Source organism: Protopterus annectens, chromosome 1.part0 (assembly GCF_019279795.1).
Source record: "Protopterus annectens isolate FY-2018-M chromosome 1.part0, PAN1.0, whole genome shotgun sequence".
Taxonomy (NCBI): Eukaryota; Metazoa; Chordata; order Ceratodontiformes; family Protopteridae; genus Protopterus; species Protopterus annectens.
In genome coordinates this window covers 1,753,682,245-1,753,697,656 of record NC_056725.1, presented here as the reverse complement: position 1 = coordinate 1,753,697,656, position 15,412 = coordinate 1,753,682,245, and the positions used below count along the sequence as shown (strand labels likewise).

General features: G+C 40.0%; 1 protein-coding gene across 1 annotated transcript in view; it reads left to right on the top strand.

The window, feature by feature from the left end:
* The window catches only part of ORC3 (origin recognition complex subunit 3), a 1,128,136-nt gene extending 1,113,203 nt beyond the window's left edge, over positions 1-14,933 (top strand). The window contains exons 19-20 of the mRNA XM_044069085.1: positions 1,481-1,563; positions 14,699-14,933. Coding sequence (XP_043925020.1) covers positions 1,481-1,563; positions 14,699-14,804 — 189 coding nt within the window. The 3' untranslated portion in view covers positions 14,805-14,933. The remainder of the gene's footprint in view (positions 1-1,480; positions 1,564-14,698) is intronic.
* Positions 14,934-15,412: the final 479 nt, after the last annotated feature.

The window sequence follows — 15,412 nt, the reverse complement described above, 5'->3', positions numbered from 1 at the left end:
GCCTGGTGGGAAATAGCATCCTATAATGTTGATTGATTTGTTAGGGTTTAATTTGAGGGAGGTGTAAAGTATTTCTTCCTTGTCAAACTGGGGAGCTGATTTGGTGATAATTTGGATATTGAGGTGGTGTTTGTACAACAGTGCCACACCTCCTCCTTTTCTTGATAGTCTGTTCTTACGGAAGATGTTGTATCCAGGTGGGAGTATCTCCTCACTTCTGATGTGAGGTTTGAGCCATGATTCAGTTAGGATAAGTATGTCAGGGGAGTAGAGGCATATGTAGGTATGGATTTTATTACAGATGCTTCTAATGTTAAGAGACATAATGAGGAGGTCATTTAGGTTTTTGTTGCTTGTGATTTGGGTGATGAGGGAGTTGTTCGGAAGGGGGTTTGTGGAGATGTTGGTGATAGGGAAGCCAGGGCTGGGGTACACATCTCCACTTGAGAACAAGTTTAGAGAGTGTTGAGAATATCTTTTATATATGCAGTAAAAAATTTGTTGTATTTGATTTTGTGTTCAAATGTGGTGGGGGTTTGGTAATTGAGTAGTTGTACTGGGAGGAGGTAGTTTGTGGTTGGGGTAATGAAATTATGCAGTGGGTGTTTGAGGGGAGTTGATGACAGAGTGCAATACAATTTTACAATGCAGAAGTGTAGACAAAGCAGTACATTAAATTCTAAAATTCTTTGACAGGTGATCTTTTTTCTCATTTTGTTTATGCAGTATTTCAGTTTGTGAACAGGAATGCCATCCCCCCCACCACACCCCCAGCTGCAGATAGTTCTGTTACTGTCCTGCAGCCTATCCATCTCCATGTGGACACTATATGTGCTTTAGTGATCTGAGCGATCTATAGGCCTACCAGTTTCTCGACCACTCTAGCAGTTATGTTCCCCTATCTCATCCATTTTACAAGTTCCACCTTCAGCAACACTTTTCCCACTTCATTGCACACCGTGGGTGACTTGTGCATGCAGACGTTCCTTCAAAATAGTTAGGTATAAACTCTAATGTATATAAATCACAGAGATACTCACTCACATGAGATTTGTTCTGGTTCCACAGCTCTTTCTCAGACTTTAACATGGCTTTGATAACACCTTTCAGACTGACGTACTGATTTGTGAACTGAACATTTATCAGTGAACACCATAAGTATTGTAAAACTATCAGCTTGTTGTCATCCTCTTCACTTTTTAAAGTGAGCTGTTCATAAGGAACAAGGCTTTTATTTTGTCAAAGCATTCTATACAGTAAGATGGCAGTTTTTTAACATCTGGTTGTATTTGTTTTAGTGATATGTTTTCTAATAAGTGGATGTATGTGTATTTACAAACTGCATTACAAAATGTTGCCATCTCTTTAATTTCAGTGTGGGAGTTTCTTGTTTAAATTGAAAAATGTTTTGTTTTAACTGACCTTTGTGTTTCGGCAGTGGATTTCTTACATAAGTTTACAAAGTCTGTTTCTTCCTCAGGCTTTTGCTACAGTAGTTGCAGCTGCAAGTGGAGTGGATCCGGAGTCCGATCTGGTAGCTGGTCAGGTGGATGAAACAATCCAGTATCCTTTCTCATGATGATTTTGCAAACCATTACCACTATGTAAGGGACAATCCAGACTGACAAAATATTTATATTTTCCCTTTCTTCTGAATATGGAGGCATACAGGCTCATTAATGTGTCTGCACTCTACATAGAATGCCATTACTTATCAGTGTCTGTCGATTACTTGGGAACATTTAAACATTGTCTGTTGTGTCATTATTATGCTCCTTTCCATGCCATCACATGACAAAATACTATTGTTAATCATGCAAGGTGACATTATGTACTTTGCAATTTCAGCATTTAAAATATCAATACAAAGATCACTCCGACAACACTGAAAGCTAGTAATGAAATGTCAGAATCTCAACAAAGATTCCTGAATTGCCTCACTGTATGCAAGTCATAAATATCCATTTTAAGTAACAGCTATGAACTGTGTAACATCTCTCAAGCAGACATAATGTACTCTTTGTTACAGCATCATAAGTTATTTATTCCAAACAAGCAACTGTAGTGTAATGTAATAATGCTACTCAAAATCCACACGTCTGGAATACATTATTAGAACAAAGTTAAAGGCAGAAGTATTAATTAGTTCCACATTGCATAATGTTTTATAGGGGTATAGCCCCCTTGCAAGGTATACCTCTCATACTAAATTATTCTAACTCCAAAATCATGCATATTCAGGGAAGAGAATACTTTTCAAAACCAAGTAGTCCTTTGTCTTCCGTATTGTGCAACCCTGAATTTAGAATATATTAGTGGGGAGGGGGTACAAGAGAAGGGAGCATGCTTGCCTCTTTTTAAAGACAGTATAGCTATGCATTCTCTGTTTGACAGCAAGATGGTGTAATATTTCTCCATTTGATAAGCTGATTGGCATATTTTTATGTAGTGTTAGTGCATGTGTATAGAAGTGGTACATTTCTTATTTTCTGTATATGGTTGCTATCTCTCTTTAGTCAAGCAGTGCGATTTCCTGTTGCCTTTCAACATAGCTTGGACAACAGGATGCAGAGGCATATTTGTGATGGGATGAAGTGGGCACCCATCTCGGGTGCACAGTTTTTTGGGGGGGAGCACAACTAGCAAGAACCAATCCTTATTCTTTGCAGCATTTACTGTCACAACTGAAATGTTTTATTGCTCTGTGTGTGGATAGCAGCTCATTGTAGTGTAAAAATCCTGAAGAACTTTTTTTCCTCAGCTTAAAGTTGTGGTGCTGCCAGATCGAGGGGTGGAATCATGGCAGCAGAATAGCTAGTTATACCACTGACTGGATGGGTATCTTTAAATTTACACTGGGACTTGTCCTCTTTATAAGGAGAGGTAGAACCTGAGAGTCGTTAGTGGCAAGCCACATGTGGCCTCTGGTCACATTGCATTGTATATCTTGTGTTCTGGTGATCCTACTCTTGAGTGGCATAGCTAAAATCTGTTGAGGAGACTGAATTCATAAAACATTTTGAGTGAAGCTGAGGGGCTAATAGCCTGAGAAAATTTAGATGTTGAGCTGACTGAAAGCCTGTAATTTTAGTCCTTTTGATTGGTAATGATGGACCTATTCATTCAAATTTATGATTATATTAAGTACATAACTTTCATTAATAAGCAATGCAGTGTTTATCCAAGTAAAAATAAAACAAGTTTGTGTCACTTTAGCCCTCTGGGGTGAAAAAAGAATGAAAGTTGTATATTTACCATAACACAAGAGCCTTTCATTCATGTCTGATACAACATATTGGTCATTACAGCGGCTTTTCAGGTACAACTGACAACATCAGAGCTTCAGCCCTTTAAGAATTATTCCCTGTCAAAGTGCATCTGTCCCTCTAACTACCTCCGATCTTGACTGATGCATGAGAGCTAGCTGTGAGATAGCCTCATTTAGAAACCAACAATCCTTCAGCTCCTTCAAAAGAAAGGAGGCCAGTGGGAGGGTTGTCACATCTGACTGACATGAATGAAAGGATCTAATGTTATGATAAGTACTTAACTTTCGTATTCTGCTCATTCAGTCCATCCTATCGGACACATGGGTCACAATCCTAGCTGTGTACTTCCTGCTTGGCCTAATGATAAGATACCTTTTAGGACAGTGGCACTGAAGGAAGCTCGTTTCCCGGAGAAGCAGTTCATTTTGTAATAACTTATGAAGATATGCATGGGTGACCAAGTAGGAGCATCATAGATGTCACTTATGGAAATGTAAAAGCTCTGGAAGTGGCAACAGCCGTTGTTGAATGTACTATGTGTTACCTTAATGTCTTATTCTGGTAGTTATAGACAAAGGTGATACAGTGTGAAAATCACCTATTAATGAAGACTTTAGACACTTTTTGTTCCAGTCTGTTATGGGGAAAGGAAGTGATCGGTTGCTCATCCTTTCTAAAGGAAATGGCTCTGTGGAGATAGAAGCACAACAGCCTGTGAATGTCAAATATATGGCAAATGTGTTCTTCCTTGTTTGAATAGTTAGGAAAAAATACTGGCATATGCAGTGGTTGAGAGAAGTTGGCTTCGGTAGTAACTCTAAGGAAGAAAGAGGGTTGGTTCTGAGAGGAAACCTTATCTCTATGAGAAAAGATTATATAGTGAGGAAGAAGACCAGGCATGAAGATTGGAAACCCTCCTGGCTGAAGTGATAGCTTCAAGAAAACAATTTTCCAGGATAGTAGCTTTAGTTGAGCTGAGGAAGCTAAATTAGATGGAGGTTTAGTTAGGACTTCCAAGACTACATTTAAATCCCAAGGTAATAAGAGTGTCTTCGATGGGCAGTCTAAAAAGATTCCTTTCATAAAGGCTTTGTAAACCTTGTGAGAAGCCAGAGAATAGTCTCTGAAACCTACATGAAAATTGAAAATGTCCACCAGCTGGACCTTGATAATCAAAAAGCTAATGTCAGATTGGAAGATAGATTCCAGGAAGTGCAATACATCAGAAATAGTAGCACAGAATATGTTGATAAGCCACCCAAGTGGAGAAATGTTTCCATTTACTGTGGTAGATTCCAAGAGTGGAATCTGTCTGCAAAGCAATGAAGATTCTAACTCCCTTTTTTGGGAGAGTGTGATCCATGGCCATTACTGGAACTAGAGAAACCAAGCAAGTAGTTTTAGGTTTGGAAAATCCAAGTGAGGCTTCTTGGAGGGGTGAGTGACTAGATTTGGAATGGGATCCAAAAGTCAGGGGAGCTTACTTAAATCCAGTCTCAGGAGGGGGAAAACAGATTTGCCTGGCCAGAATTGGGCTGTGAGACTGACTTTTGCCTTGCAATTCATTGCTTTCTGGAGAAATCTGGGGATCAGTAGAAGAGGTGGATAGGCATAAAGCAGCCTCAGGGACTATTGCTGCAACAGAACATCTCCCTGTGATGTCCCAGAGCGTAATCGAGACGAAATACCTTGTAGTAGTTGGTGTTCTGTGGAGAGGCAAAGAGCCTGCGGCAAGGACTGCCTCAATGGTTACAAATCTGACTGGCTATCTGCTTGAGAGTCCTCTTGTGAGGTGTGAGGGAAGGTCCTGCTGATCCTGTCTGTGAAACATGTGGAAACACCGGGATGTGTGTTGCTACAAGAAAGTAGTGAGAGGCTGTCTTCCATTGTCCGATCCTCATAGCTTCCCAACACACAGGTTAAAATCTGTTTTCTCCTTGCATGTTGATCTACAAAACTACCATCATATTGTCTGTGTTGATGGAGATCACACCTTGGGGAAAATGGTCCATAAGATCCTGGAACACTATGAGGACAAATCTCAACCCCAAATCATTTATGTGCAAATTCGCATCTATGTCTGGCCACTAATCTTGGATGATCCTTCCCTCATAATTGCCTCCCACCCCAGAGTGGAGGCATCCAGGGTCACGGTTGCTACTGGGTTTGAGGTCACAAAAAGCTTTCTCACAATACGCAGTCGAGAGGGCAATAAGGAACTAGTCCAGGTATGGAAAGTTTGTGTACCCCATAAGTCATAGATGGGCTGCTATGATGACCATGCATTTGGATGAACACATTGGGAGCTGTAGTGAGTCCAAATGACTGGACCTTGAACTGGTAGTGATTCTTTTTTTTTTTGTGGAAGCATAGATACATCAACACCTGGACAATCTTGATGTGAAGGTAGGCGTCTTGAAGATCCATGGAGCACACATTCTTCTTGGGATAGAGGAGAATAAACTGCACCATGACTATTCTGAAGTGGGTCTTGCGAACATAAGTGTTATGAAGGCTTAGGTCCAACATTAGCCTGATGTCTTTTGTTTTCTTGGGAACCAAAAAGAACTTTGACTAGAAGCCTGACCCAATTTGGACTGGTGGGACCTTCTGGATTTCTGTTTTTTTCTAGAGGAGAGTTTACCTCTCTTAGAACCACTAACTTAGAAAACTTCTGCTTGATTGGGTGGAACACCTGGTAGTGGCCTAATTCTCTGGGGCAGGCCTAGGAAAAAGGGAATGTCATACCATGTGGATATTATCTCTGTCATGTATCTGTCCTATGTGATGACCTGTACCGTGGAAGCATAGAAGGAGAGAGATCCTCACTGTCTCCAGAGTAAAGCATTTGGGCATGCCTTCAGAGTTATTTTTGCTTGCAGATTGAAAAGGTTCTATGGGCCCCCTCTGATTTTGGGTGTAGTTCAAGACCAGTAAAACAAAAGTTCCTGAAGCAAACATCTGCTTCCTCTATCTTTTCATTACTCTAGACTCTTTGTGGGTGAATAGAAACAGTCTTCTAAAAATTCTCGGTTGGCAGCTGTTGGTGCAGTGATGGAGTCAATAGTGGGAGATTTTGATCAGCAGGACTTATCCCTTGGCAGACAAAGTATTCTATTTGGTTTCCTAGGGAGTGCTTCACAATTGTCCAGTTCCTGCCATGACCTCCTGTCTGCAAGGTCAGTAAGCTTGTCATCTGAAAAGAAACTACTGTATAATATATCAGCCTGCTAAGCATTAGTGTGTGCGTGTAAGACAAAAGTTGGAAATACACATTCAAAAAATTGTCATAGTCCGAACAATAACTTTTTATTGTAATGGCTATGCTATCCATATTATTTTGGAATATAATTGGTCTTACAGGTATAGACAGAAAGGAAAATGTTTTGAATTAAGAAATACAGAGTGCAAATAGCAATGCTGCAGAAGACACACTTGGAAATAAATGAGCATGTGAATTTTACAAATAAAGGATTTCTGGACAGATATTCTGCAGAATATCAGTAACAAAGGAAAGGGGGAGTAATGGCACCAATTGAAAAGAGGGGCTTCAGTAGTGACAGAAGATTAAGATAGGAGGAGATTGTATAAACATGGTTAGGTATGATTAATCTTCAGGAACAGGTGGTATTCCTGTGGTACTTTAGATGTTAGGAGGGAAGAAAGTGATAACAATCTGGGAGATTTTATTTAACAGTATTTTAAAAGGAGGGAGAAGCACCAACATCTTGGAAGAAAGCTCTGGTGGCTGTATTACATAAAGATGGTTAAGATCCATCAGACCCAGCTTCACATAGACCCATCGACCACCTAACCTGGGCTGAAACACTAAAGGCAGAGGCGTGTCCATATTCATTAAGGATATCCACATCCCAGGCTAGGTGCTCAACATACTGCATCCGAGATTATCCAAGTGCAACTAACTCTGGGCAAGACCTCAATCCAAATTGTAGCTTGCTACAGATCCCCCACCATGCCCCAACATTCCCACTACTCATTTCTTGATACACTGGAAAATATTAGGGTACAACCTAGCTCACTAATAATGGGCGATTTCAACTACCCCACCATTAACTGGGAAAACTACTCATGTACGAACTCTTGTGCTCACCATTTTCTGGAATTCATAAATTCCAATGCCTTGGGTCAACTTTTCCACACCCCCACCAGGGGCAGCAATATCCTAGACCTGGTTATTACCAACATGGGCAACCGGTGCGCCACACCAGAGGTCAATTCCTCATTGGTCAGATCCAACCACAAGCTAATCACCCTAGACATCCACATCCCTCCCCCACCCCCCATTAGGGAAACCACCGTAAAAAATTTCTCCAAAGTCAACTTCACGCTTCCTAAGACAGAAGTGGCAAACTTCACGACACCCATGCAGTTGGACAATAGAGGTACGACTGCTGAATCCTACACAAATGCACTTTATAAGCACTTACACGAGTGCATAGATCATGCAATCCCTAACAGAACCAAGATGCTATCTTTCAAAAAAAAAAGGAAGCCAGTCTGGTGATCCCCTGCCATAAACAAATTCTACAACAGAAGAAACTGTTGCAAAAAAAGAGTAAAATCCCATGATTGGAGGAACTCCCTGGTCAGCCTCAGTAAGAAGCTGAGATCTCTCATAAAATCCTCCAAAGCTAGTTACGAAAACAAAATCGCCACTGACTCTAAAGACAGCTACAAAGCATTCTATAGCTATGTCGAGTCTCAATGGCAACACTCAGATCTGTTCTGAGTTGCAGCACAATGGCACTAAATATACAGAACCAACTGAAATTGCTAACATCCTTGCAGATAGGTTCATTGCTAACTTTACCCCCCTCTCATCCTCTAAAGGGCCCATCTCTATACCAGAAGAATGCAAAGTTCCTGTAATCACAGCTGCACAGGTAAAAAACACACTCTCGAAAGCTAAGAACACAGCATCCATGGAACCTGATAACATCCCAGGTTGAGTTCTACATGAACTACAGAATGAAATGGCACCCCACCTAAGTACCATGTTCAATCATAGCCTCACCTCAGGCTATGTGCCCACTGAATGGCACACAGCGACAGTTATCTCACTCCACAAAGGGGAAGCCACCACGGACCCTACCGCCCCATTAGCCTGATGAGCCTGGTCTGCAAGGCTATGGAACGTATCATCATAGAACTTATAAACAATGACATTGGTAATTTCCAAACTCAGGACCCCACCCAGTTCGGGTTTGTAAAAGGCAGATCATGTCTCCTAAACGTGATAGACTTCTTTGAAGCGGTCACCAAAGCCATAGATGAGGGTAAGGTGGTTCACACAGCCTATCTAGATTTCGCCAAGGCTTTCAACACCATCCCCCACTCTGGAATTATAGATAAACTCAGTAAACTAGGTATAAATCCCTATGCCACAAGATGGGTTGCCAACTGGCTCACTGTCAGAACCCCCACTGTAAAAGTAGCAGACTCCAAATCCAGCTTCAGACCACTGACAAGTGGAGTACCACAGGGTTCAGTCCTGAGTCATCTCCTGTTTGGTGTCTACTTCTCTGAAGTGCAGGCTAACACAGAAGGTCTTTGGCTAACGAAGTTCGCAGGTGACTGCAAACTAGGAGCCATAATCAAAACTCCAAAAGATGTGGACATCCTGTAAAAGGGCCTCGCTGAAACAGATGCCTGATGTCAAAGCCATGGCCTCAAGCTCAATGCCAAAAAGTGCATTGTCATCCCTTTTGGTAAAAACTCTGTACTCATGAACTACCACATAGGCGGTAGTCTGCTTAACACCGAAAGTGTGATAAGAGACCTTGGGACACCGGTGTACAGTAGTCTCTTCTTTGATAATCACATCACCACAGTAGTCAGGAAATCCTTCTACGTGGCACACCTCATCACAAAAGGTTTCTCATCCAGGAAAAAAGAAGTCATTGTTCCCCTCTACTCGTCACTCATTAGAACCATTATAGAGTACAATGCCCCTTTTGATAAGTACCTCACAAGACATCTACAACAACTGGAAAGGCTGCAGAAATACCTCACAAAGGGTATTACTGGCCTCAAACAGATGCCCTATGCAGACCATCTCAAAAAACTGCAGCTTTATTCCGTCGCATATCGCCTACTCAGAGGCGATCTCTGCCTAACACACAAAGCTATGTCAAACCCAGAGCTTTTGGACATGCTGTACTTAAAGAAATTCCAATCGCTCTGAGCTACATGCTCTAAGGACCTAAACCTTGTTACCACAATAAACAGAACATGCTAGAGGGATAGATTCCTGTCCCAGAGACTTCCTATACTCTGGAACAAATTACCTATCTATATCAAACAAAATTCCTCATTAGCACTGTTCCAAAAAAATCTTGATTGGATGGGAGATAGGAAATCCACCCCGGGCATCACTTTTGTGGCTCTGCGCGACAGTGGCACAGGAAAATAATTTTTTGGGGTGGCGAAACCAGGGTACCTTTTGGCTAGGCTTATATAGGCCCTAGGGCCAATAGCCTAGTACCTACCTATGAACCTATTTCAAATTTAAACCATGATTATAAAGTGTTTTATGTATGTTCTAGCTGAAAGAATGATAAAGGTGTTGCCAAGATTGATAGCTGTGGATCAGTGTGGTTTTGTGGAGGGAGGTAAACATTTGACAACATTAATAAAATTCTGATGATCCAGAGGAAAGCATAAGATAAGAAAATACCACTGTTGTTGTCGGGTTTTGATGCAGACATAGCATTTGACAGAATAAGCTGCAATTTTAATGAGTAGGGCAATAGAAGCATTTGCTGATACAGTATTAATGTTAATTAGGGGGATATGTGAAGGATTGGAGGCAAAAATTAAAGTAGGAAGGTTCCTCTCTGACAATTTGTGTTTGAACAGAGGAATCAGGCAGGGGTGTCTGTTTTCCCCTTTGTTTGCTTTATATTTACAACCACTAGCAAAGAAAATAAGGGACCCAGAAATTCAAGGATATAATTTGCACGATGATCAGAAAAGTTGGTTTTATTTGCAAATTATATTGATTTGAACCTGATATATCCACAAAAAGACATCTCAATCTTGCGGAACATTTTGACAGTTCAGGCTTTTTAGGATATAAAATGAATGAAGATAAAACAAAGGGTATTGCTGTTAATTATGTACCCAGTCACAAATTAGTTCAGAAATAGCCATGTTAATGAGGACACGATAAGATGAAGTATTTAGGTGTATGGATTAAAAAGTATTCTGTATTGGCAGCTAAGGATATGTGTGGAAGTGACTAAACAATAAATGTAAAGGCTGAAATGTTAGAGACTGTTGTCTATAGATATGGATAGTAACATATAAGCAGTGAAGATGTTTTTAGTCCCTTTAGTTTTATATTCAGGTCAGGTATACTTGAATCAACCAGAGCGTAAGTTGAGGACTATAATAAAGAGTTGAAGGAATTTATCTAGAAGAGGAAGAGGGCAAGAGTGTGATAAGTTGATCTTTTCAATAGAACGAGGTGGTTTAGGATTACCTGATTTGAAAAGATATTTTAGATAGCTGCACAGTTAAAGATCATGTAATACAAGCAGAAGGTTGTAATTCAAAGTGGAAAGGGATAATGATGTGGGGGGAGATCAAGAAATAAGGAGAGAGAGTGGGATTTTGGATGCAGTTCCTTAAGGAGAATCATACAGAATATTATATTCATAAACTAGAAGAAAGTAGTCTAAGAACTAAGCCAACACAAGAATGGAGAAAAGAGATTGTGCCAGTAGAGATGGCTGCAAGTAAGTGTACAGAAAATGGGCAAGAGGGGTCTGGAATTTACTGGAATAAACTGGCAAAGGAACCAAGGTTTTGGTAGCAACTAACTAGAGAGGGAAAGGTAATAGAGTGAGATAAGGCCAAGATGATGATTGGACTGCAGAACAGAGACTGGCTTCCCTAACAAGGACTGATGATATAGTATAAGCAAAGAGAAAGGGATGGAGGAATCATAAGTGAAAGACTTGCTCTGATAGAGTTTTTAGTTGAATGTAGACCAGACGTTGCTGTTAAAAAGAAGATAATTAGTAGGAAATATAAAATATTGCACAATAATTATAAGCATCAATCAGAGGATGTTAGAAAAGATTGGAAAGAGAGACTAAAAAATCATTTTAAAAGGGAAAAATGGGAGGATATATGTTTGGCTCCTAAGTACGCAACAAAATCCAGAAGGTTTAGAATTTTTGCTCGTTAGAGTTTACATATCTAGTCTAATACCCTAAGAAGACTTCATTTAATTTTTCATCAAGTAGGTAGCAGGTGTTGGAGGTATGATGGGGAAGAAAGAGATAATACAGAAATATTGGGTGAGCAAATGACTGTAACTAAGGAAATGATTCTTTTGAGCTGGGCCACATGATCTGAATTGCCTAGAAATAGTAAGGCCTTGTTAAGTTTAATTCTGTTGGCTGCCAAAAAAAAATTGCTAGAAAATGGAAATCAAAGTCAAAATCAACAGTATTCAAAGTGCTGAGTACTGGAAGAGAGAAAAGAGAAGAAATAAATGGAAAATTGTGGGAGCAATACATGCAGTCTAATGTTTAAGATGAGGAGTGAAGCGTAAGGGATGACAGGGATTGAGCAAATGATGTAATGTTGAACTGATGGATATAAAGAAAGAAGACAGATGTGTGGTGTATAATGTAGATAAATGGGAAAAATGTTAATATGCATTTTCTTTTCCGTTAATGTATATTTGCCGTGTCTTAAGTGATGATTAATTTCATAAAGCTTTTTAAAAGAGAAAAAAAAATAAATAAAAAAAAGCTTGTCTGCTGCAAGTACAACCCAGGATGTAGATGGTGTCGAGCCATAGTCTCAAAGAGAAGCACCTTATCCTGAGAGACGGTTTTAATGGGCCAAGCTTTTCTCTGGCACATTAACCCTAGCATGTCACTAACAGGTGCTTCTTCTTCCTTACTGTATTTTTGGAATATAAAACAATGAGTCTGACTCCTCAGAGGACCTAGCCTTCCATTTTTGCTGGTGGGATGTGACTTTCAGCTCGCCTTTGATCCAATGACACCTGATGAGAAGGAGGCATGACAGGGAGAGAGCCTTGCAGTGCAACCATACCTGGGTAGACCTGTAATTAACTTCCAGCTGGGGAACCAGTCATCCTCCCTAATATCTGAAAAACTGTTTTCATCTCGCTCAAATCTGTGGAACCTGCGTGGGTGGTGAAATCTGTCCCTTCTGTCAGAGAAATGGTCCCCATCTTGAAAGTAGGCTCTTAACTCCTGAGGTTGAATTGCTCCAATGCAGAAACTGGAAACGAATGGTTGAAAGCAGAAGACTCCAACAGCAACAATGGACCTGAAAACAGATACAAAGCTGGTGTCAAAGACATCAGGTTGATTCCTCAGTCCCGAGACTGGCTTGCCCCAAAATCGTAGCCAAGAGAGTAGGCTCAGTAAACCTTGAAGCCTAAATTGGGAACTGATTAGCAATGAGTACACAGGTTTGTGTGAAAGTGCTTGATCCGGAAGCATCACTGCTGAGTGGTGGACAGTGAAAAAATCAGAATGGGGCAAACTGGGTGGATCTGACCCCCTTTGGAGCCGAAGGGGACAGAATGTCTCCCATCTCTGTCTGTGTCTATGTGAGGAACGTCCAAGTCTGCTTCAGAAGTACCCCTGTAGAACAGGGAGGTTTGTTTGACAGAGCTGAGGATGATGTGGAAGTTAAGACTATTTAGTCCTTTTTTTGGAAGATTCTTTAACACGCGAGTCCGGAGAGTAATGGAAACTAAGGGAATGTGATCTGGAGGTGAAGATGTATGTCAGTGTATGTACCAAACACTCCTCCAACCTGTGTTTCTTTGGTGTTATAGATGAGGCTGTCATATCCAATGGTCTTTTCTTTGAATCTGAGTCCTTAACCTTTGGTACTTTCTCTTCATTTATCTTACATTTTGAAACCTCTGGATGTGGAGGAAGTAGTCCTTTAAAAATCAGTTTGTTTCTGCAGTTGGTCAGCTCTCTGGGGCCAAACCCTTTAAAAATGTTGTAGTCCTCTGTCACATGGGGAATGCCTAGGCAGACCACGGATTAATTATGAAGATCAGCAGGCGGGATCTTGTGCCCGCAGAGCTAGAATTTTTTGAAGCTTGTTTGTTTTTCTATATTAGTGGTGGTAGTTGGCATGTGCTTGAGCTGCGGGTTGGATTGTACTGGATGAGTAGTTTTTGTTTGAGATTAATTTAGATGTGCTGGGATTAGGCTGAATATCTACACATAGGTGTACTTCTGGTATAAAGATCAGTGTTGCAGGGATCATCTTGTTTTTTTAAACTAGCTTTCAGTTAATTTTTGGGTAGGGTATGTGAGCAGTTTAGATATTTAAGCTTGAAGAGATGAATGTGAAATGTATTGTAGAGGTTTGTGTTGTATTTAGGGATGTACAAGCAGTTAAGAGTGTGACTGGGGATGCCAGATGATTTATAAACAGTAGTGTGTGATAAGATGTGAGATTGCTGAGTAGGAGGGAGACGGACATTATTAGTAATGTGAGAGTCATATTTTAGGGATGTGCTCATTTTCTAAAAGTTAAGATGAGGAGATATTATAAAGGGAAAGATGAAGGAAGTAGAACAATTGGGCTTGTTGCTGTAGGTTCAAGAAGTAAGGGCTTGCTGTAAACAGAAGAGATGGTATAGATAGATGCTGAATTGTAAAATAGAAGATGGGGTTGTATTTAAGTATGGAGGCCAACACCAGACAATATTGATAAGTATGATTCCAAATACATTAATTAATGTAAGTCTAAAATAAACGAAATCCAGAGAACTAATGATGCAGAATTATCTTATTGCTCTGGTTAGAATTAGAAAAGCAGAGTGAAAAGAGAGAGGTGGGTGATGATGTGGAGAGAAAAGCTCAGGAAAGATCAGCATCAGAGTACAGGTATGTGGACAGAACGCATACAGCAGACACGGTGGTGTTAAAGACAGGACAAAAGGTAGAAAAAATAGCAAGAACGGTAAAGACAATCACAAGTAAAGTGAATAAGGAAGATAATTTAATGACATTAAATAATAAATTAAATATATTCTCGACTGAGATGTGGAGTAAATTTTAAATGAGTGCACCCTAAATATTTGTATTTTTACTTTACATGTGTACAGATTTCTGAACTTTAAAAGATTTATTGCAGCATTCAAGCTACCTGACAAAGAGTTACAGTAGTTATTGCCTAATTTGTTTAACAGACAGCAGATGTTTGAATTAAATTGTGGCAGTTATTACTGCTTGTATACCACATTTTATACAGTAGCTTGATGTGATGCTGTGAAAGGAGCAGCTATATTTTTTAAAGAGCTTTGCTTTGACATGTAGTGATTGAATGGAGCTACAGTGTTTTGTAAGAACTGTGACTTTACTGACTTTTCCTTTACCACTTCCATTCAGTGCTCGCTTTATTAGAGCAGTTTCAGAACTGGAATTCCTGGGGTTTGTGAAGCCAACTAAACAGAAAACTGATCACGTAGCACGCCTGACATGGGGTGGCTGTTGAAGATGCAGACATGTGACTATTTCTGAATGCAGATTATGAAAACATGTTGCTATATGATAAAGCTTATCACACTGTAGTAAATATATTTATATTTTGTAACAGTATGCAATAAATTTAATTTATGACTTAGAATCTTGCCAAATGTGTTATTTTCTGTTATATGGTTCTCATAAAGATTCACTGTTTAGCTTAAACTTGCCTCATTAAAATTTTATCATACATTGCTTTAATTGAATGACAATATATTTTGCTAATTTCCTTATTTTAGCTAAAAATGGAGTTTGTGTCAATGCATTCCCTTTTTTCTAGGATATGTACTGGTGGGTCGCACAGTGGAAGAGTAGTTCAACATTACTGATTCACAGCACTTGGTTCCGCAGTTTGGCTCCTAGTTGGGATAACTTTGGAGCAGTGTCTGTGTCCTCCCTGTAATCTAAGTGGATATTCACACGGTTTTCTGGTTTGTTCCCACATCCCAAAGATGTGTTCTAACTGAATTGGAAGTCCTCTCCCTTTATACTAGTTTAAAAAGGTATGGTTTAAAAGGTTGTACAGTTTTGGTCTGTGGCATTTGACAGACTGCATGTGCAATACATGACCAAGGTGCG